The 22,712-nt window shown below is 40.9% G+C and overlaps 2 protein-coding genes across 2 annotated transcripts; both read right to left on the bottom strand.

The window, feature by feature from the left end:
- Positions 1-308: 308 nt before the first annotated feature.
- p4ha3 (prolyl 4-hydroxylase, alpha polypeptide III) lies at positions 309-14,363 on the bottom strand. Its single transcript, XM_079271787.1, has 13 exons — positions 14,247-14,363; positions 11,912-12,066; positions 11,571-11,794; positions 8,706-8,855; positions 8,571-8,622; positions 8,254-8,417; positions 6,988-7,167; positions 4,879-4,943; positions 4,646-4,805; positions 4,464-4,526; positions 3,946-4,014; positions 3,321-3,417; positions 309-2,929 (listed from the first exon to the last, which is right to left on the bottom strand). The coding sequence occupies exons 1-13, from the start codon at positions 14,357-14,359 to the stop codon at positions 2,859-2,861; spliced, it is 1,563 nt and encodes a 520-aa protein (XP_079127913.1). The 5' UTR covers positions 14,360-14,363; the 3' UTR covers positions 309-2,858.
- Positions 14,364-15,974: 1,611 nt separating this feature from the next.
- Positions 15,975-17,311, bottom strand: LOC306779714 (odorant receptor 131-2-like; the record flags this gene model as incomplete). Its single annotated transcript, XM_079271695.1, has 2 exons — positions 17,215-17,311; positions 15,975-16,957 (listed from the first exon to the last, which is right to left on the bottom strand). Exon 2 carries the CDS (start codon positions 16,941-16,943, stop codon positions 15,975-15,977), a length of 969 nt encoding a protein of 322 aa, XP_079127821.1. The 5' UTR covers positions 16,944-16,957; positions 17,215-17,311.
- Positions 17,312-22,712: the final 5,401 nt, after the last annotated feature.

The raw sequence follows: 22,712 nt of genomic DNA on the forward strand, positions 1-22,712 counted from the left end.
TTCAGATCTAATTTGTGAAATTTGCCTGTATAGTATTGCACCTATTCACTCAAATAATAATTTATCGAACCAGATTTTTTTATCATAATAAATTGTTCGATATTATAAGGTATATTACATTTGTTTAGTAAAACTAAGTAATAATAAATACAACTTAACTTAATAACTTTACTTTCTTTTTTCCATTCATTGCATGTGTTTCACTTTTTAATAGTGAAACATATGCTTTTGTTTAATTACTGTCATTGATTTTTACCCCAAATTGCATTAGACGATTATTATTTTATTCAATGGATTTATATGGCACATTTGCTGGCAAGGGGAATACAGAGGCAATCAAATGAAACAATACATCAAGAGTAATCCAACATGACTGCAATGCTATTAATGCATCCAAAATATATCGAAAAAAGGTCAATATTATGGTTTCACACATTGTGACCCACATTGAGAGAAAAATCGCCAATTAACTTTAACTGCACGTTTTTAGACTGTGGGACCAAAACACAATACACAATACATTATCCAGTCAACATTATACGAAAAAAATTATAAATTATTGTGAAACTTTACAATAAAAGCAGCACAAACAGTTGAAGAGTGAAAAACATTTCAAGTTTTCACTAACACCATGCAGCCTTCTTTTACATCACCAGCAGAGGGGAGCAGCACTGATCTTTCCATCACTGAACAAAGCTGCTCACTAACAGCATTTTGTAGTGATTTTCTGTCTTAATCAAACCTGAGATTAAAAGAGGCTTACAGTATTTCTGCTTCACTTTATTTAGCTGTTGCTGCACAGCTTCTCTGCAAGTCAGCGTTGTATTCAAGTCTATGTTTCCATCAGTTGTGCACAATAACTAACTCTGTAACATGTTATCAACTACATCTCAAATAGTTACATGTCCCAGTGTGTTATGAAGTCTGCCTTTAAACATGCAGAATTACTTGCCACTGTGTCGATGTAGGCATATGGTGTAGGCATGTATGCTTTAGGATGTTTGGACTATGCTCTTGCATAGCAACAAGTCCCCCTAGAGCCATGTTTGCTGTGGTGATCATGGTAACAGTGAGGGCCACTGAAGGTGTTAAGGATGAGTGCAGAAAAAAGCCCTTTGAATTCTGGGAAAAGTCAGGCTTCAGGTTGTAAATTGGACCTGTGAAACATTACTTTAAACCTTTCTGCTTTCCTGGACTTACTGGTATATTATGTTTCTGATTTAACTGCATGAAAAAAAAATCATCTTAAATGAACCTTTGCTGCTTCAAGTCAAACTGAAACAAATACAGTATCTCCATCATTTGCATCGGACACTTCTCTATATTCACAATATGCGTTTCTATAAATATAGCTGAAGTGGTTGTTAACCCCTTGTTGACAATATTGAGACAATTTTTTAAATGAAATACACTTGTGGTCTCATCTACTTCGTGTTGTGAGGCTAAATGTAGATATGACTGTGTTTAAATGGCATGAATACTTGTAATGAAACGAATTACAGCTTCAGAAAAGCAGCGTCTTGCTATCCATCAATAATTAAGTTCTGCTGTTTAGTGTGCACACAGGAATGAGCAATATGCATCCAGTGCTCTAATATTTGCCATGTGTCAGTGTGTACTTGGAGAGTGTGTCTGTTTGTATACACTGTTGTGAACTGGGAGGAACATGTGTATCACTGTGAGCAGGCAGAGGTATTATTCCTCTGTCACCCCCTTTCACTCTCACGGATCATCTTCATTTAATTGATAGAGGTCACACATAGGCCTCTTAGTGCCCAAGCAGATACAGTACATTTTAATAGTCTATGGCCCACTTCACTCAGTTTAAGATGGGTTATGACCTACTTAGGCACAGCTATCTGAGATATCCAAGTGGCATGCACACAGCTTTGGTTATGCGAGTTTCGACAAGAAGTCTGGAGCAGACGTGTTCCATGTCACTTGGCATGCAGAGCATGATTAATGACCCCCAGCCTCTGAAGCTCAATAAGAGGCTGACAGACCTGGTTCATCTGTTCCATTAGACAGCCAGTTTTTGAAAGAGTCTCCCACAGACAGCAACGACCACATCGTTCAGTCAGCTGGGAATTAGCTGGCAGACTCACAATGACTGGTTCCTTTGACTCATAGCACCAGTCTGAGCTGCAGGCCTGAGCTCTGACATGACCCATTACGGAAGAACTTCAACCAAAATGTTTTGCCACTCTGTAAAACAATGTCTCATGCTGTGTATCTGCCTATTCCAGCACACCATGGAAGCATTATCACTTTTAAATGGACTTGAATATACAAATCTCAAAAAAACTCTTTATACACTAATTTCACTGTAATTCAGGCACATTTGGTATCTTTGTAAACTTCTGCATAAATAAATAAAGTTCTGGCGTTTGCACAGAGTACAGCTGTGTTGATTTGTAACGACAGACCCTGGAGTGGGCCCAATGTAGGAGAAGGGCTGCAGATGTCAGTTGTTAAGCAAGCAGGAGAGGCAAACAGCCTCGCAAACGCAGTTAACTGAAACCAGCACAGTGTGCGGAAGCCTCTCTCCATCTGCCGGAACTCACCAGGAAGAGCAAGAGAGCGTTTGGCCTCTAGGGGCTGATTGCCAACTGCCCCGGCTTTCTTCTACCCCACCTCTCAGTCTTGTGCTATCCATGTCCACTGCAGCACTGTGCGGTCCAGGATCCCTGGGGCCCGGGGCTCCAATAACAGATGCAGGCTGTCCCACGACGGCTTTCACTTCCCCTGACTGTGTGCTCACTTTCTGGCTACCTCCTCCCCTCCACCTGCAATTGTGCCTCTCAACTGTAGAGGCTTACTCTTGTACTCCAAGGGGCCCAGCTATCACTCCAGCCCTCTCACTCTTCAGGATCCAGGCTGCAGCGGTGTTGGAACTCTTGGCCATGCTCATGGATCCATTTGTTTGCCACTGGAACATACGGAAAGATGTGAAATATGTTTGTTAATAAATGAAAGTTTTCTTGCCTTTGCATCTTTTTTGAGTTTGAGCCTTAGCATTCATTTCTGATTATGTATATGGTTGCTAAAAAACAACACAACCACCAAATGCTTCTTCTGCTGCTTTGTGATGATTGATATCCTTCTGTCAGTTTAACTTGGGGCCTAAAACACATTTCAGATGTTGCCTGGCTGTTGCACAGTAGCTCCTCTACGACCAGAAATCTGAACACTGGAAACAGACCTTGAAAATTATGCAAAATAATATTAAAAAGGACTCTGATAAATTGCTCTGCCTTGCTATTTTCCATATTCTCCCTTTGACAGCGTCATCACATCATACTGGATCTACTGACTCTTACCCCATTTGTCCCCAATGAGCACAGGGCAGCCAGCATGCAGCGTGTCTGCGTCTCCTTGACCGTTTCTTTGAAGATTCCACCAGAAAATGGCTGCTTTCTGTGAAATCAAAAACAATATGAAGCACTTTTAATAAGTTTGAAAAGTTGCAACTCACAATTATTTTCATTATCAATCAATCTGACAATTAAATACTTGGTCAATTGATTCATCTTTTGGTTGACAAAATGTCGGAAAATAGAGAAAAATGCCTTTCACAATTGATTTGATTGACAAAAAGATATCCAATTTACTCTAATATATGACACAGAAATAATCTCAATAAAATGGAAGGCGAGAGGTTAAACCCCAGGAGTGCCCTGGTAAGAAATCCCACTGCAGCTCATTTATCAACCGAAGAACAGCTTCAACCTCCATAGAGGCTCATCTATTCAGCAGTATTGAGGTGAAGAGAATCTCCTGGCTGTTGTTGCCACGATCTGACCTTTTAGCATTTTCACAGCTGCACCAGAGAATGTGAGTGAGGCGCGGAGTGAGGTGAAAATAATGCTCAAGGCAAAAAAAAAAAAAATGACACGAAGACCAGAGACGCTGCTTTGAGCTCATCGAGCCATTTGCAGTGTTTACCTCCACGACAGGAACGCTGAAGTTGGCGTAGATGAAGGCTGTGGACCCACCTGCCTCGACAGAGCTGAGCTGTGGAAAAGGACATTCCTTCAGAGTTGTGTCTTGTGTTTATGTGCTCTTTTTATGAAAAGCCACTCTGTCTGCTGCTGTTTTTAAAACCTTGCAAAACACCATTCTTTTTTTTAAAATCGCTATCCAATTTTACCCAAATGTTCACGGAATGACAAAAAAAATACTATATGAATACAGATTAGTTACAAAATGAATATGGTTTAAATGAATGGAAGATAAATACAAGTGAGGGCAAAAATATAAAAATAAGTAGGCGAGAGACATAAATTGGAGTTTGTTTTTTTGCATGACAGAACCTATTAGTAATTTAAGCACTGAGGTCACATCTAGCCTGCGTTTTTTAATTTATGGGTTGGAGCAGTAGGAACAGGAACCTGGCTAAGAACCTCTGGCTGCTATCTGGGTCACACAGGGTCATAGGACGTTAAGAGTAAGACTTGACTCACATATATCATAAAGGTTGCCACTCGATTCCCAGTTTTTAGCTTGAACACGGGACTCGAAGGCGACTGGAATAAATACAATCAATTGATATATCGTGATTAATGCAAGCACAGAAATCATGCGAAAGCTATAGCAATATAATAAAGTGTCTGAACTTGTTAAACAAGTCTATCAATCAACTTACTGTCGCATGGTCAAAGTGAGGCTCATAATGGCCACCAATCCCATAATTAACCACCTGGAGGTGCTCGCCAAATGGATGCTTCACATTCAAACCTGTGAGCATGGAAATCTTGTGGTCCAGCTTCCCAACAGTGGAGTGTGCCGAGTCCTTCAGCCACGCACTAGAAATAAGATATTTATAAATAACAACTTGAAAGCATGAAGGCACATATCTACCAAGTAACTCGTTTGTACCTCTTGCTGATGCGATACTCTGCTGTTGCTTGATTCTCTCCAGCTGCCACCACAGATCGTTTCAACTTGTCATCAAAGACAGAAAAAAAAACATTTTTGAGCGTGTTATTGTTACAGCGTCCATATTTTGTTTTCCGGCTAAAGGCCCTGACGAAATGTGAGTAAGAGCCTGAAAACGTGTTCCAATGTCGTGTCCAAAGTAACAACTGAGAGCAGGTTCGAGAACATCAAGAATGTGGATCCAAAAAGCTGCGACGATAGACTTCCCTTATTCTTCTAATTTTGCATGCCCAATGTTAGCGGGTGGAGTTATGACCTTTTTCTTCCCCTGCAGATATCAGTTTTAAGTTTCATCTTGTCTTCACCTTGTCAAAGTGCACCACAAAGTCTCAGTCTGGAAGGGAGCTGGAAAGTCTACCCTTCTGAAAATAAAGCCTCAGTGGTTTATTGGGACTGCAGAAGCGTCCTACTGCATTCTGCTTGTTTCATACATATTTTTCCAATTTGTAAGCTGGTACAATGCAGAAAACTACTAACAGAATATCCTTGATTAATGTTGCAGATCAAACTCCTGATGACTTCTAGGCACCTTATTGCCATGAGAGACATTACATCATTCAGCTCCAAAGGGCCTACGCAAGAGGGAAGATGGTAAAAACAACTGAAAAACAATTATTATTTCACATATCAATTCATCATCAAGAATGCTTAACTCCAAACAACAGACCTGTGGTATGGGCTCCGGGATCCAGCATGAACAAAGTGTAAAGCATGTTCATTAAGGAAGGCTGCTCACTGCACCAAACTAATACCCTACCCTAGGCCTGTTTTCAATAAACCCACAGGCTGACATAATGATGACATAAGTACAGGGGTTTCCATCTGAGCAAAGCCTGGAAAACTCATTGAACAATGCCAAAACCTCCCAGAAACTATAGGGCAGCAATTGAGTTAGCCCACCAAATATTCCCAACTGAGTCAGCTCTGAGGATCATTGACTGAAGCTTTCCATAAAATGAGCAGAAAAGTGATGGTTGCTTTCATATAGATACTGAGGCTCCATGATAGTGGACTGAATATTTACCAGCAGAGCCCAGCAGGGTTATTTGGACAGTCTGAGGCGCTCACCCAAGTTTTTACAGTAATGTATCCCTCATTCCTTTCGGCCTTGCGAAAATGTTTGGAAGCAGACCAACTGTTCCTCCGTACGGTCTTTCCAGCAGGAAAAGTTTGGCTTAGACCGCAGCAACCAACCAGACCCACAGTAGAGCAGATTATCAAGTAATATATGCATGTTTACAAAACATATTTTTGTTACAGGTACCCTTACTATTAATCCAATTACAAATAATTTCGCAATGTTGCCACATGACTTCATATTTCTCTTTTTCAATGCCGCCAACAAAGTATGATCAGAAAAATGAGTAAGAAAAAAAGTTCTCATTATTAGGCATAATGGCTCCATTCAGAACACTATACTGTTTATTATTCCAGGTGCAATGATTTGTAAGCAGCATTTTACTGTTGGTACATACATATCCATGTAATAATGTAATAATGTAAAAATACTACTTCATTACAGAACTTGAGTAAATGTACTTCGTAACGGTTCACTACTGACAAAGTACGAAAGCAGGTGACATCCTGAAATAACAGTGGTACAAGAAAAGCCACCATCAACAGAGCGGAAACCACAACAGCAAAACATATCTTGAACAAACTCATGAACAAGGACAAATTTAAAACAAGACCCCTGGTAGTTACAGGTAGTTGTGTGAAAACAGTTAAAAAAATAAGACCTGATTCTTAAATTTGAGACTAAGGTACAAGGTATCTATTTGTTTACTTCAACAATCTTTAACAGACTCTCTTGAACTCTTGCTGTTGTCAAGAAAAAGTGCTTTGTAGCTTCACTTTTTTGAGTCCCGTGAGAGAAAACTCAACAAAATACGGGATTACAAAACCATTTGACGACCCAATTGGATTACCTAAAAAACAAAATGCAGTGTTGTGTATAAAAGCATTGCTTAGTTGCTAAAAAGCTGACAGATTCAAGACATGTGTTTTTAGTTGTTTTTAACCCGCAAATGATGAGGAAAATGCACTCACTCCTGGATGAGAGGTCCTCTTGATGTCCTCGGCCTCTGTGTCTGTGATGAAGTTGTGGTACAGGACCACATACGGCTGCAGGCTCAGCACTTCGCGTCTTACAGGCAGAAGAAGCAGTTGAGGATTCCCGTTGGTGAAGTAGTCGCAGAATAGTCTGGGGTTTTCAAACTGCATTGGCTGCTAAAGAGAAACAGGCATCTGAGGTCCATTAACAAGATCAAAACAAGATTTATTTATGTTTTCGCAAACAATTATACTTGTTGTCTCGCCACGCAAGCTTAAAACTGTAAAAAGAAAAAGAAAAAGGCCAAGGACATCCCCATTACAAACTTGCATCTTAATAAACTCTTGGATTGGTTTAAAAATGTTGGCAAATCTGTGACAAACTACTTGGATCTGTTTAAAGGCGTCCGTGGCTCATTGGGTGGAGAGGGTCGTCCGGCAACCGTCAGGTTCGATCCTTGGCCGCTACGAGTTCTGTGCCGAAGTGTCCCTGAGCAAGACACGAAACCCCTAACTGCTCCCCGGCCGCTTCTCAGCAGCCCACTGCTCCCAGTAAGGTAGGGATGGGTTAAATGCAGAAGTTACATTCCTTTAGCCATGTTAGCAGTGTGGCTCTAGGAATGGCAGTGTCGGTCGTTTTTAACACGTTGGGTCAGACTGAAACAGCGCAACAACTTTTGGATAGATTGCTGATGAGTTTTTCCTAAAGACATTCATGGTCCCCAGAAGATGAAGCTTACTGACTTTGATGAAATATCTTGACAAAAAATCACCATCATCAAGTCGTAGTTTTGATATGTTTAATACTTATGACCATATACCTCCAAAACTAGTGACATTTGTACTTTGGTGATAGTAAGCTAATATTAGCATGCTAACATACCAAACTAAGATGGTCACCAACATAATAAAGTTATACCTGCTAAACATAAAAATGTTACCGTTGTTATTGACAGCAAGGGGATTTTAGCATTGAGCTCAAAGCAACGCTGTGCCAAAGAACCACCATCATGGCTATAGTTTCCATCCTAAAGTCATTTTTTGTTTCTCTGGTTTGTGGTCTTTAATTTTGGTCAATAATTAAAAAATCATCATTCATCATAAAACCACTATGTTTTAAAAAATGTTCAGTGTAGCCAGCTGTGAGTTATGTGCTGCTGGATGTGTAATGTTAAGAATACTCTGGTTGTTGTATATACCCTTCTATATATTTATATATTCAATACACTATTTGTGTTCACAATGATTAACCGTGATGAATACCTGAGAGCCTTTGGTCTGGCAGAGCCTCTCGTATGTGTCCCTGGTCCTTAAATGATCGGAGTCGGGTCTCCTCAGCCCATCTACCCCGATTGATATGGGCGGACTTGAAAGCAGTAGCTTTTCGTATTTCTCAATATTCTGCGAAACCCTTCCATTCATTGGATCTGAGAAGAAACATGTGTAAGTGTGGGACTGTAGAGAGCATGTTGCTTACAGTACAGGCTTCAGTCAGTCGGCAAGTTCACAGACATAAAGAGGGGATTTATGCGCCACAGACATGACTTAAGGAAAGGGACAAGTCAATTAAAAATAATTACCACGATGCAGTAACTCCTGAGATAAACTGAGCGCGTAGAAGACGTTTCCTGTCTGAAACAATGATAGGAATTTAGGGCAGTGCTATCCATCAATCATCTTACAGATGTGCATTTCCCAAGTGTCCTTCTACCTACTTTAAAATGAGAGAAGGCCAGGTGATCCAGAGCATCCTCTAAAGTCCCTGCATTCTCAGGGCTCCACTCGCCTCCTGGTCCCCTGAAGAGACGCACCGACTCCTCCAACCACTGCACTGAGTGGTAGTAGTCTTCCTGCTCGTAGGCCACCTGCGTGAAATCACAACTGGGTTACTTTTAATTACTACGATGTGGTGATTCCAAAGGCAACAAAGAGTCAGCATGTTCGGCTGTTTTCACGCACTGGACTGGACGACCAAATGTCAGCCGGCTGTGGTCCATGTGCACACATGGCTGCTAGATTTGGCTAGGTTTTGGGGTCACATAGTTAGCAGCAGTTAGCCAGTCTAGCTGTAGGCCGGTGGCAGCAGACACAATCAGACCAGTTGCATTTCTATCTCATCATTTAGCTGGTGTAATGTAACCTTGGCATGCTGGATTTAGGGCGACTTTGGGCCAAGTCATTTGGTTACTTCCTCTTCTACAAAAAAAATGGCATTTTCCACTGATGGCAGGTTGGAGGAATGCAGAAATGTGACATGAAATACAGCAGATAATCACCACAGACTTTATGAGACTATACAACTTAAACTATCCTATTGGATGAATTCAACCTTTTTATTTTGGACCTTATTTTAGAGATTGTTTCTGATGTGCTTGAGTTTGGTGTTGTTTTGTTGTGCGTCTTATTTTTTCCTTGTATTCAGGTCTCTCTTGCAAAAGACATCTTGATCTTAACGAGATTACCTGATTAAATTAAGGTTGTAATGAGAGCACCATTGCTTGACTTCTTGAATACAGGATGTGATGTAACAAACACTGCAATCATTTGGTATTTTCTGCCTGTTTTTGACTCGAACTTTTGGGTCGACTAGTCGATCAACTGACAAATTTTTGCAGCTTTAGTGTCCTTAGACTTTATAAAATAATATATTCTATGTTCTCAACCTGATCCATTGACAGCATGTCAATCTAAGAGATTACACGTGTCTGACCTCTCAAGCTAGTGGAACATTGTGGATAGAGCTACATGTCTGCTGATCAAATAACACCGTCAGGATTATTTTTAAAGTAAGAAAGTCATGAACACTGGCCACAGTATATCTCTTTACCTGGAGTCAAGTTGCTTTTGTAGCTGACTTAACTTGATTAAGTAGGTGCTGACGACCGGCCTGACAGCACCCAAATAAAAACGGAGTGACACGAGGCTCCCCACATCACAGATTGTATCCACAACCCATCTATATAGCACACAAACAAAAACTCCAGTGTACCATTTAACCCCCCCCAAAAAACACACTCAACTAATCACACACACAACGACTTATCTCCGCTACCACACACTCAGTTCACAACATTGCGACCCATAATTTGGGAACAGTTAGTCTCTAAAGAACCAATGAATTCTTATATTCTGCAGATCTCAGAATAGCCTGAGGGAAGCGTCTGTAGTTATCCTGCTTTAAAATGCCTCCAAATAAAATGGACAAGCTACAAACGTCTGTTAACAAACCCTACTGGTTTCGAGGAGCGGTTTATATAAAAGCATGTGCAGGCAGTTCTTTTACTGACGACACCCTGAATCTAAGCATCTCTGTATACAGATGGTGTCAGATAATCTCAGCCTCTACAAGTGAAGGCAAGCTCATGCTCTTTGCTCCAAAGACTTCTGCTGCGTGAGATAATGTCTTTTCCACACAACAGGATTTCTCTCCCACACAGTGCCCTGCCCTTACACATCACCACTGTACATAAACAGTGGAATTCATTGCAGGGAAACCTTTTTTTCCCCCCTTTCTTACGTGTATAATAGTATATTCATCTTCACATGAAATGGATTCCCAGGCACGCAATGGGAAGAAGTCCACTTGTTTTCAGGCTGACTGCATTCCCACCTCACAGTGACTGACAGGTTTGGAATAAAATTATTTTGCAGACCTTTGGAATGGGCTGTTAATCAAGGGGGGGGGGGGGGGGGACACTTTCACAGCAACATCTTTCAAATATCTCTCCCTTTCATTACTTTACTCGTGCACTCGCAGCTTATTTTACTCTGAAAAGAGACCACGAAGGATTGTCAGACTTCTTTCAACACTCTCATCACATTTCTTTGCTGAATTTTAGGGAATACAGATGAGAAGAACAAACAGTAGGTGGGGAGTAGCACAGTGCATATCCTTGAGAAATGCACTCATGTACAATTTGAGGTATTGTGCCTTATATTTTTATTTCATATTACTTTATACATTTACTCAAGCTATAGATAGTTACTTTGCAGATTAAGATTTTTGAAATCTTTGAATCGAATACATTGCTGAAGAACAAACCTGTGGTTCCCAACATGTTTGGCCTGTGAACCCTGAAAAGAGTTGTTCGTAGTCTCCCCAAAGAGTGATTTCCCCTTTAAACTTCTAACATGGTTAAATTTCAATAACTGTTTGATGCTCAAAGAGATAAAACTCAAAGCAAAGATCGAAGAAGAGAACAGACCTTAGCTTTTTCCACTTACCTCTTCCATTATGACACCTGAGATTGACCCCTCAGATTTATCTACAGTGACTGTTTGAAGGGGACAAACCCTAAATTTGGAGCCTCTGGACTTAATTACCTAACCGTATATTAAGTATTTAAAACCAGCTCTAATTCAAACAACTACAACAGTAAAATGCTGCGTATACATTGATGCATCAGTAAAATTCAATGTCAGAATTACTTTTAAAGACAGGACTTTTACTTGTAGTGGAATATTTTTAAACGGTGGTGTTTGTTGGTACTTTTTCCTAATGAATTGGAGTATCTCCTCAAAGAAAAAAAAAAGTTAAAACAACGGGAGGAAAAAATAAAGGACAACAATGGATTGTGTACCTTTCCAACCAGAAAGCAGTCATCACCAGACAGCGCGACAGACACTGCGGGCAGGTAGACATCAATAGGCTCGCCATTAGTGACTCTCTGGAAACGACCCCTTACGAGGCTCGCAACCTGGAGAGCATACACATCCTGCAGCCTCATCAGGGCCTTGGCGGCCCCCTGGAGGTCTTCCAGTTTGGGCAGATCGCCCTCTTCCTCCTTGTAACTGGACCTGAGGGCTGGACAGCAGAGTGGCAAAAGGTGATCTGGGGGGCTGGGGTGGTGACAGCAGAGAACAGGAGGGGGGCGTCAGTTATCACCAGCAGATGTGTCTGTAAAGAACGCGGTGAGCCAACCTTGTGTGTTCTCCAGGGCTTCATTGCTGTGGACTACATTCAGCCACTCTGAATGCAGCCTCTTGATCAGGCTGAATGCCACCAGCGGGTTTGCCATCGCGGTTGCCGGGCCTTGGTAAAGTTCAGTGTGCAGGTCTGACACTTTGGCATGAAAGCTGTGGGGAAAATTGTAGACTGCAGTTACAAAAAGAAAGAGGAGACCAAGCGCTCAGACAGTTTTGCGTGCAGCAAGTGAGACGTGGGAACCTTACAGTGCTTTTGGAAAATATAAAAGAGAATGCTCTCTTTGGTACAGCAAGGCTTTATTTAGTCGGGTACATTGGTTGAAAAACAAAACGACCAATGTCCACCTTACAGGGCAGAAATAGTAACAGATTGATTAAAGGTGGTACTTTACATCGACAACACACTGGAAATAAACATTAATCAATACTAACAGCTATGATACCAAGATGTTGACATCATACAAAAAGATATATTTACCATACAAAATGTATAAATCAGTATGAGGAACTGTCATTGGGCACGATTAAGAAGGTTGTTTATGTTCAAAAACCTTGGCTGGACAGAAACGTGCGGTTACTGCTTGGAGCAAGAGACGCTGCATTCAGGTCTGGTGACATACCGGCCCATAAAAGTGCCCGGAAGGACCTCAAGAAGGGCATCAGAGAGGCCAAGCACAGATACAAACAGCGCATTGAGGGACACTTCGAGAACAACGACCCCCGGAGCATGTGGAGAGGTATTAAAACCTTGACCACCACCCCCCACACAGCTCCCACCGGACAGTGCTGAAACAAACAGTCAATGACACGACACTGTAACCAAGCACATTTTTCACTTTGGAGCCATTGATGCCTGTGCTTTATCTTGTTTTATCTTGTATATATTTATTTAATGTCGTGTTTTTAAATCGTCTTGTCTTAATGTTTTTATACACTTTTTAACTGTTGCTGCTGTACTGATGAGTCGCCAACTAAATTTCGTTGTATGTTCGTACGATGACAATAAACATCCTTGTCCTTATCCTTATATAGTGTATACAACATTGTGCCATAAGATAACTTAGATTCTTTAACTTTCTGGATGGAAAGATCTGCAACGTTTACCACTATCATCATCATCATCATAATCATCATTACATATTGTTAATAATAAAGCTGATGCATGACCCATTTTCCAACCTCACATCACAAAACAGCCACCACAATTAAGAAAATATTTTTATGGTCAAAGGGGCTCCTCCAGGAAATTTAATTATAAAATTGGTGGGAGACGTGATTGGATAAGTCTTTAATAATGAAGGTTTCAGACTGGAAAGAAACTGCAGCTGATTAAACACTCTTCTTGTAAAGAAACAATCTGAAAACAGAACTTAAACTGTGTTATTTCCACAAGTTTAGACACGTTTAGAAGTCAAATCTCTTGAACTGTAAATCAGACAAGAACCGATAATGTCATCAGGTGACTTGTTTTTCTTTGTTGTCATTTTTGTATAATTCCATCCAAATGAGGTTCATTTAAATGCAGGATTCCCAGCTGTGGGTCTAAAAATGTGACCATAAATCTCCACATGTGCTCTGACCCTCATTCCCAAACGCATGTCACATTATTACTCACTGTCTGTGGAGGGGTTACACAAATATTGTACATGCAGTTGTATAAATGTAAAAATATATTTAAGCACATTTCTGTTATTATAACTTAAATCCTTTTAATTGAGGGTTAAAAAACCCACATTAGTCTATCAAAGATCAAACTATGAAAGAAAATATCAAAGACAAATATCAAACAAGTTATAACAATAACTTTGTTCAAAGCTTAAAATCCTTGCAAGGGTGCGTTTGCACAATCCCACGTGAAGTATTTCATGTGTTTTTAAAGCAACGTTTAAAGTAGTCTTCAATGTACTCACAATACATTTCCATTCCAAGTGTACAGTAACCAGCCAAAGAGCTGCTTCTGTGACTGTGTGTTTAGGTATCTCATCATTTTGACTTTATATCATAGTTATGACTTTCTATGTCATAACTTCGACTTTCGATTTCATAATTTCGACTATGGGGATATTTTTATTATCAATGGCGGATTCGAGGGCCACATAAAATGACGTGCTGGGCCGGATTTGGCCCGCGGGCCGGGAGTTTGAGACCCCTGGGTTACAGATTTGTCACAGTCTAGTATCTTTACAGGAAGTAAAAAATGCTGTGAATTAGTCCTTTAACTCGCCACAGACAGTTCAGATGTGCGGTGATGTTTCTCAGAGTTGTGGACCAACAAAACCCCGAGGAACTCAATGAATAGTTTAACATGTGTCCTCTTGCATGTCACTCACCGCTTGATGTCCTCCAGTCGCTCTGACTCGTGGTCAATGTAAGTTCTCAAGTAATCGATCAGCTTGCGTTCAACACCGATCGCCTGCTTTACGTTCAGCAGCGACGTATACATTTCACCTAAAGCCACGGGGATCAAAGCTACAGCCAGGAGACTCCAACTCATGTAAACGCGTGTGGGGTACATCATCTCCAGATTATCTGCAGATGATAAACGTATTCCCTCTCTCCTGCAGCAGCTTCTGCGGGTGAGCTCCTCTCTCACTGCCCTGAACTGAGGATCTTCAGGATTTACAAACGTGCCTCTAAAGTCCACACGGGGATGTCCCTCATCTGCTCTGAGATCAGCTTTCTCCATCTGTTTGTTTATGGGACTGGCCTGCGGGCTGTATTCAGTCAGGACAATTAGTTTCTAATTACAGCCAGCAGGTTTATTTGCACTATTAATAACAGCAATACATAAAACTTCCTGGAGTTAGGGTCCAGCGGCAGTTTGTGGGGGCTGTTTCAGATTAAACGCGCTTCACATGCAGTTTGAGCTCAATTGTTTCATGCAAATGGCTTAACCAGGGTATAATTTATGCACCAATTAAATTTATTTTTATTTGTTTTTAGTGATTGATTCGGAAAAAGCATTTGCTGAAAAAAGAAAGAAAAGGTTAGATGCATTAGGTATTGAGTTTGGAGTCAGTGCGACACCTGCAGGTGAATGCTTTGTACAACAACCAAACTGATATTTTAGAGCTGCACAGTAAAGACCTTTTGACTAACTTCATTGTTGTGCGGAATCTTGAAAAACATCAGAGAGAACAAACTGTAAATGATTGCTGTTCAGTGTTTATAAATATTAAATATAATGTGATGCGCAATTAAGTAACAAAACAATAAAGTATATATAATGGATTTAAAGGTAACCACACATGTATATATCATCACCACCCATACGTATACTTACAGAAAACATTAGACTTGTAACACAATTTTGACAAATTGTATCAGCATCAAAAATGGTGTTTATGAATTCAAACAGCAGTTTTGCACCAGGGAAAAACACATTGATTTGTTCATAAAAATATCAGTGTACTAATCTGCATTAATCTGCAAACCTTTTGTTATTTTAGGGTTTACGAATATGTGTAATACAGTCCAATCACAATGGATTACAGAAGGCCTGAAGCATAAACTGCAACCCAGTCACACAGTCCTGCATGAGCATGCTTATTGCTTATTGACAGAATGAGAGGTTGGATCCCAGCAGCAGCTGTTTGACATTATGTAAAGTACCTTGAATTCACTCACTGAATTTAGTAATCTTTATTGTTGCTGCTGGCACAGAAATATGAGCACTGCCTGGTTTATGTTGAACAGCAATAGTGACAGCATTTCCTGCAGGTCTGATGGTGCTGGCTGAACCTCTACATAAAAGGATTTAACGGCTTCCTGCATGCTAAATACATTGTCAAATGAATCCACTTTTCCCACTTCGTTCAACAGCAATACATAACTCATATTGCTGACTGCAGCAGACAATAAAAAATATCGTTAATTGCTACTTTTGTTAATACATTTAAGACTTTTCAATACTTTCTAAGGCCTTTTTTGAGGAAACAGTACACAGTGCTTTTTAAAACTTTACAGGACATTCAGAAAAATTGTTTAAAAATCCCAAATACATCTTTTAACATCCGTGCATTAGGTTTGAGAGCTCTGTCAAAACTACATCAGCCAGTTCAAGAAGCAGACAGGTTGTCCTGAAGCTTGCCTCTCTCGCCGGGTTTGACTTTGTTTGAGCAGCAGAGAATTGTCTTCCTGATGCTGCCCCTGAGATTCTGATCTCTAAAGCCGTAGATGAGCGGGCTGAGAAAGCGTGGAGTGAGGATGAAACAGAAATAATTAAAAAAGGCAATGTCCTCTGGTAGCCAGTTGACATGCAACGCTAAGAAAGTTTCAGTGATGGGGTGAGTGAAGGCCAAAATGCACAGCAGCAGCTGAAAGCCGTGTAGCAGCACCGTGTGCATGGCTTTGCTCACAGACACTTTGTCCTGTCTCAGCTTCCTTGTTTCCAACAGGATTCTAACGTATGTAAAGAGGATGACAACAGCCACGACTGCAAAAAAGAGAATATATATACCAAGTTGGAACAAAGCCTGGACTGGAGATGTTCTGACAATGTTAGATTTGCAAAGCACAGCGGTGGAGAGGATATCCATTGCAGCATAATCCCTCGCAACGATGGAGTACTTAACAATAGGGTAGATACAGCTGATGAGCCACAGGGACAGAATAATTACCCAGATACGGTCTGAGCGCCAGGCGGCCGGGCACTGCAGCGGATAGAAGATGGCAACATAGCGCTCCAGACACATGGTGGCCAGGATTAAAGGTGTGTTCTGGAACGTGGCAGTAGAAAGGAATAGCAGAGGAACACAGTAGGCAATAGACAATTTCACCTGGCCCATGACAAACAGGAAGAGCAGCACAGAGGACAAGAGCTGGATAATGTCATTAGTCAGCATGTAGGCAAACAGGATGTAACGGGTGGAGTCCAGGTACTGCCTGTGAGATGCAAAGATGTGCAGCATGACAGCAATGCAGTAGAGGAAGATGCAGAAGACTGGGATAACCACACACACCTTGATGATCACAGACAGGCTGTTGTAGGTAGTTGCATTGCCTGGAAATTCAGTCAAATTATGCATTTTTCAACTGGGCACTAGAGCCAACCTGTTAAAGAGAAATAAGTTTAATGTCAAGACACCCCTAAAATACATCCTAAAATATACAGGTATTTTTTGATAATTTAATTAGGATTAGAATACGCATAGAATTGAGCTAATAACGTAAAATAGCAACACAAATGCTTGATAATTGAGAAACAAACTTCACAAAACAACAAAACATACTATTTTGTATTTTTCTATATTTGCACTTTAACTTACACATTCAACCTTCAGAATAAAAGAGCCTTACACTCACCTAAGACTGTCTTCATCAGTCAGAAGAAAAGCTTTGGATTGCTGTACTTCTTATCATACAGCTTAAATGTACAACATCTCTGGGATGTTCTGCCTCTTATCTCAAGTGTTTGGCCCAAATCCTCCAGAGACACATTATTTACGTGCTATCGTCATGCATCATGACGTTTCTCATTGATGAAGATTTCAGTGGGGATATGGGATCCTGTTGCAGTATGGAAGCAGTTCAGCAGACAAGTTCACAATCTATGATATGAAAATAACCTGTTTTGATTAAAGGGGCCCCTATAAAAGCAAAGCCTTATTTTTCAGCTGACATCTAATAATCCCATGCGTACTCTTTTTAAGTATCAAACAACCTTTCATTGTTGAAGACTACTTTATTACTCGGTCGTAATTTTTTAAAACTCAGCAACCAATCTACTTCCTGTTTACACCGTCACGCGCATGCCCAGTGTACGTTAATGGCAGCGATGGGCAGTGTTTCTATTACTTGTATTTGAAATACGTATTTCAATTACTTTTGAGTATTTTGTCATTTGTATTTGATAGGGCCGATAAAAATCGAACGTAATTTGTAACAAAATACTTTAGAGTGGAGTAATTTTGGATTTAAAATACTCAATACACTTTCTCCACGAATCAAAAAACAGTTCACGAGTTCAGTCTTCAAGTTCAACAGATTGTCTGTCAAGTTAAATATTTTATCTGAGTGTGACAGATATCAACTAGCTTGATGTATAATTGATGGCTGGGTCTGGCTACATAGCCTAATGCAGGGGTGCCCACACTTTTTCGGCTTGCGAGCTACTTTTAAAATGACCAAGTCAAAATGATCTCCTTAAAAAATGCTGAATATCACACACACACCCACACACACACACACACACACACACACACACACACACACACACACACACACTGAGTATACTTTATATTTACAATATATGTTGGCGTTGTCACGGGAGTTCACAGGTAGGACCCAAACACAAGACCACAGGAGACAGAAGTTAATATTCACAGGTTTTATTTAGACTGTGTGAAGGTGTGGAGCCCGTGGTCCGACACCCGAGTGGCAGATCGACGGTGTGAGGCCCGTGGCTCGACACCGGAGGGCTGGCAGCTTGACGGCGATTGTAGTCCGTTTAACACCAGGCGGGCAGAGCGGCGGAGTGTAATCCGTAGACTACAAGGAGGGCAGAGCGGCGGAGTGTAATCCATAAACACAAGGAGGGCCCTGATGGCCCACCACTGAGTTATGCTGTATCTTCTCAATGTGAATGTCATAATGCCATATCAATTACTGGCAGATAATATAGTTCACAGTTAGCCAGGCTATGACAGTAGATGTCCATTTGTTCAAAAAACTAAAAAACATTAAATATCCAATATATTTTATTTGAAAGGCATATTATGAAAGTATTCTTAGTTTTATTACTTCATACATTTTACAGTTGGCCAGCTGGACAACATGTCTCAGCAAGATGATGTTCAAGAAGGACCATCAACAAGCACAGATGTGCTTAGTTACACTGACATTCTGTGACTGTTCTTCCTTTGTGTGGGCTTCACCAGAGCTTTTTGTACATTATATATAATTATATTATATTATTATTATATTATATAGCCCAAACATGAATGCTCTGCTGTACCAAATTGTGAGAAAACGGAAAATCCAGAAAAAAAGCGTTTCCTGTATTTTAAATACAAAATATATGTATTGTATTTTGTTACATTTTCTGGCACCAGTATTTTGTATTTTATTTTGATACATTTATTTGAGGGGTATTTTGTATTTTCTATCAATATACATTTTGATGTATCTTTGCCCATCTCTGGTTAATGGTCACGTGCTGCCCGTCTTCGAAGGTTGCCGTCTGGATGCAGATCAACTCGAGAATGATGCTGAAACGGCCGTGTGGACGGAGATCGTTTCTATTTATGACTACTACAAACTCCTACAGAAGATTGCAGTCTTGGAAACAAAAATCTACCGACTAGAAGTAAATGCGAAAGTAAATGGACTGTGTGGGAATGATACCACTCTACCATGGACTCAAAACACTGGACAAATGCAAGCTAAGACACAGCTAACTAGCATAACCAGGCCTATCAAGAAACAGGAGGACAGAGCAGATCATGAATCTTATGTGACTGACTGGCCTGCACTAGCAGACGGGCAGAACTCCTCCTCAACCCCTGCACCCAGACGGACAAAGCCAAGGACAGCTAAGGAAAGTAAAACCTGCAAAATACCTCCACAACAACCAAGCCTACAACTTCAAAACAGATTTGCTCCATTGTCGCAGGATCATAAATCTCCATCTGATGACCTGGATAAGCAGCTATCTCCTCAAAGCAGGGTAAGAACTGAGAGTAAATGTGAGAAAAGGCCGCAGGCAAAGCTAGTGACTGGGCCTGAGACTCTGATTGTTGGTGACTATGCTGTAAAATATGTCAGAAAACTGTGCAGCAAGAACACCAAAATACTCTGCTTTCCGAAAGATATGGTCTCTGACATGAGAGACAAATTCCTGGACATCGTGGCTGACTATCCCACAGCGAAAAACATCATCGTGCATACAGGAAGCTGTGATATTGTGAAACAACAGTCTGAAGTTCTAAAGCGAGACTTTATTGATCTGTTAAACACAGTCAGCTCTGTCAAGGCTGAGGTGTTTATCAGTGGCCCTCTTCCACCAGTCAGAGGAGGAGATGAAGGATTCAGCAGGCTGTTTGCACTGAACAGATGGCTGTCAACTGCTTGTGCTGACCATTCAGTACATTTTATCAACAATTTCTACCTTTTCTGGGAGCGCAGACATCTTTTTGCAGCGCATGGAATTTGCCTGAACAAGTCAGGGGTTAAACTGTTTACCTCGAACCTATTTTTCTCCCTGCGTCACCCGTCTGTCCCTACTGCCAAGGACAAGATACAAGAGGAGTCTAAACAAAAGATAACCACACAGCATCGCCATGGAGACCTTACGGGAAGGATGCCCCCGCATAACGACAGTCAAAAGGAGGAGTCTCCAACCTCATCATCAGGGACCGCCTTCGCCTCCGGTATCCCACTTTCCCTACCCTTCCTAGACGAGGAGTCTTTACCTCCCTCCCCAGCACCTACTTCCACCCCCCAAATTCCATCCAGGTCCCTTTCCTCTCTCACACTCTCCCCATCCTCCCCCCACCTGGAGTTCACTGACCGCATGAAAGAGCTGGTCATTGCTGGAACCAAACACACTCCTCGCCCCACTCCTCGACGGTTCCACAACCATCCTCTGTCTCCCCTACATGATAACGGAAATAATTGATATCTTCTGGGTCCAGGCTACAAGGCTAATGACACCAATGACTCTCTCCAGGAAAGGTCGGGGCCCTGTATGCAGCTAGCCGTCTCAATTCCTGTCCTGCAAGTTTATAGAAAAAGAAAGGTGAGGCTGCGAAGAAACAACAGTAAACCTGCAAACTTATCAAACTTAGCATACATTCCTCATCAGCCTGTCCAAATAAATTGGGCAAAGAAAGCTTTAACCACATTAAACTTAGCTTTATTAAATGTCAGGTCTCTGTCAGAAAAAACATTTTTAATCAATGATTTTATTGTTAGGCACAAACTGGACATTTTGTTTTTAACTGAAACTTGGTTAAATCAAGATAACAGTGCAGCTGTTCTTATTGAATCAACAGCTCACAACTTCAGTTTCATGAGTGAAACAAGAGCGCATAAGAAAGGAGGTGGAGTTGCTATTTTATTTAATGATTATCTTCAATGCAAGCAGATGTCCTTTGGTCATTTTAGTTCTTTTGAATATGTGGCTCTGAATTCCACTTAAGCTTTATTCCTAAACATTTACAGACCGCCTAAATACTGTGCAACCTTCTATTATGAGTTTACTGAACTGCTGTCTGTAATCTGTATTGATTTTGACTGTGTTGTAACTAAATAAATTGTAAACACATCCCTTCTCTCAGGTGTCTTCCCACAAGCCCTAACAACTGCAGTTCTTAAACCGCTCCTAAAGAAGGCTAGTTTAGACTCCGCAACAATGAAAAATTATAGGCCAATATCAAACCTCCCATTTTTAAGTAAAATAATTGAAAAAGCGGTTTTCCAACAGCTGACCAACTTCTTGACCGTAAATAACTGCTTTGATGTTTTCCAGTCAGGCTTTCGACAGCACTACAGCACTGAAACTGCTCTTGTTAAGGTTTTCAACGACATCCACTGAAACATAGACAATGGCAGAAGTTCAGTCTTAGTATTACTGGATCTCAGTGCTGCATTCGACACGGTCGACCATGCCATACTCCTAGAAAGACTAAAAATCTGGGTGGGACTCTCTGGCACAGCACTTAACTGGTTTGAATCCTACTTGAAGGACCGAGAATACTTTGTGTCTGTGGCTGATTACACATCAGAGCTGACTAAAATTACATGTGGTGTTCCCCAAGGTTCAATACTGGGACCTCTTCTGTTCAACATCTACATGCTTCCACTAGCTCAGATTATGGAAAACAACAAAGTGTGTTATCATAATTATGCAGACGACACACAAATCTACATAACTATGTCACCAGGGGACTATAATCCCATACAAGGGCTGGGTAACTGCATTGAACAAATCAACAACTGGATGTGCCAGAATTTTCCTCAATTAAACAAAGATACAACAGAAGTAATTGTTTTTGGTACCAAGGACGAACGATTGAAAATCACCGCTCAGCTTCAATCACTGATGTTAAAACCCACAAACCAAGCCAGAAATCTAGGTGTAGTTATGGATTCAGACCTCAACCTGAACAGCCAAATCAAGACAATTACAAAATCAACCTACTATCACCTGAAGAATATATCAAGGATTAGAGGATTTATGTCTCAACAGGATTTGGAAAAACTTGTCCACGCATTTATCTTCAGCAGACTGGACTACTGTAACGGTGTGTTTACAGGTCTCTGTAAAAAGTCCGTCAGAAAGCTGCAGCTGATTCAGAACGCTGCAGCTCGAGTCCTCACTAAGACCAGGAGGGTGGATCACATCACTCCAGTTCTGAGGTCTTTGCACTGGCTTCCTGTCCAACAAAGAATTGACTTTAAAATCCTGCTGTTGGTTTACAAAGCACTGAATGGTTTAGGGCCAAAATACATCTCTGATCTGCTGCTACCTTATGAACCATCCCGACCCCTCAGGTGGTCTGGGACCGGTCTACTTTCTGTTCCCAGAGTCAGAACTAAACATGGAGAAGCAGCGTTCAGTTTTTCTGCTCCACATATCTGGAACAAAGTCCCAGAAAGCTGCAGGTCTGCTGAGACCCTCAGCTCATTTAAATCAAGATTGAAGACCTTTCTGTTTGCTGCTGCCTTTAATTGAACCACATTCAATTCATATATTAATCAATTTCCTGCATTTCTGCATTTTACTACTGCATTTTATTTCTTGCACTGTTTTTTAATGTTTTAATGAATGTTCTTAATTGTTTTTAAATCTCATT

This window comes from Melanostigma gelatinosum (assembly GCF_949748355.1).
Source record: "Melanostigma gelatinosum genome assembly, chromosome: 7".
NCBI lineage: Eukaryota > Metazoa > Chordata > Actinopteri > Perciformes > Zoarcidae > Melanostigma > Melanostigma gelatinosum.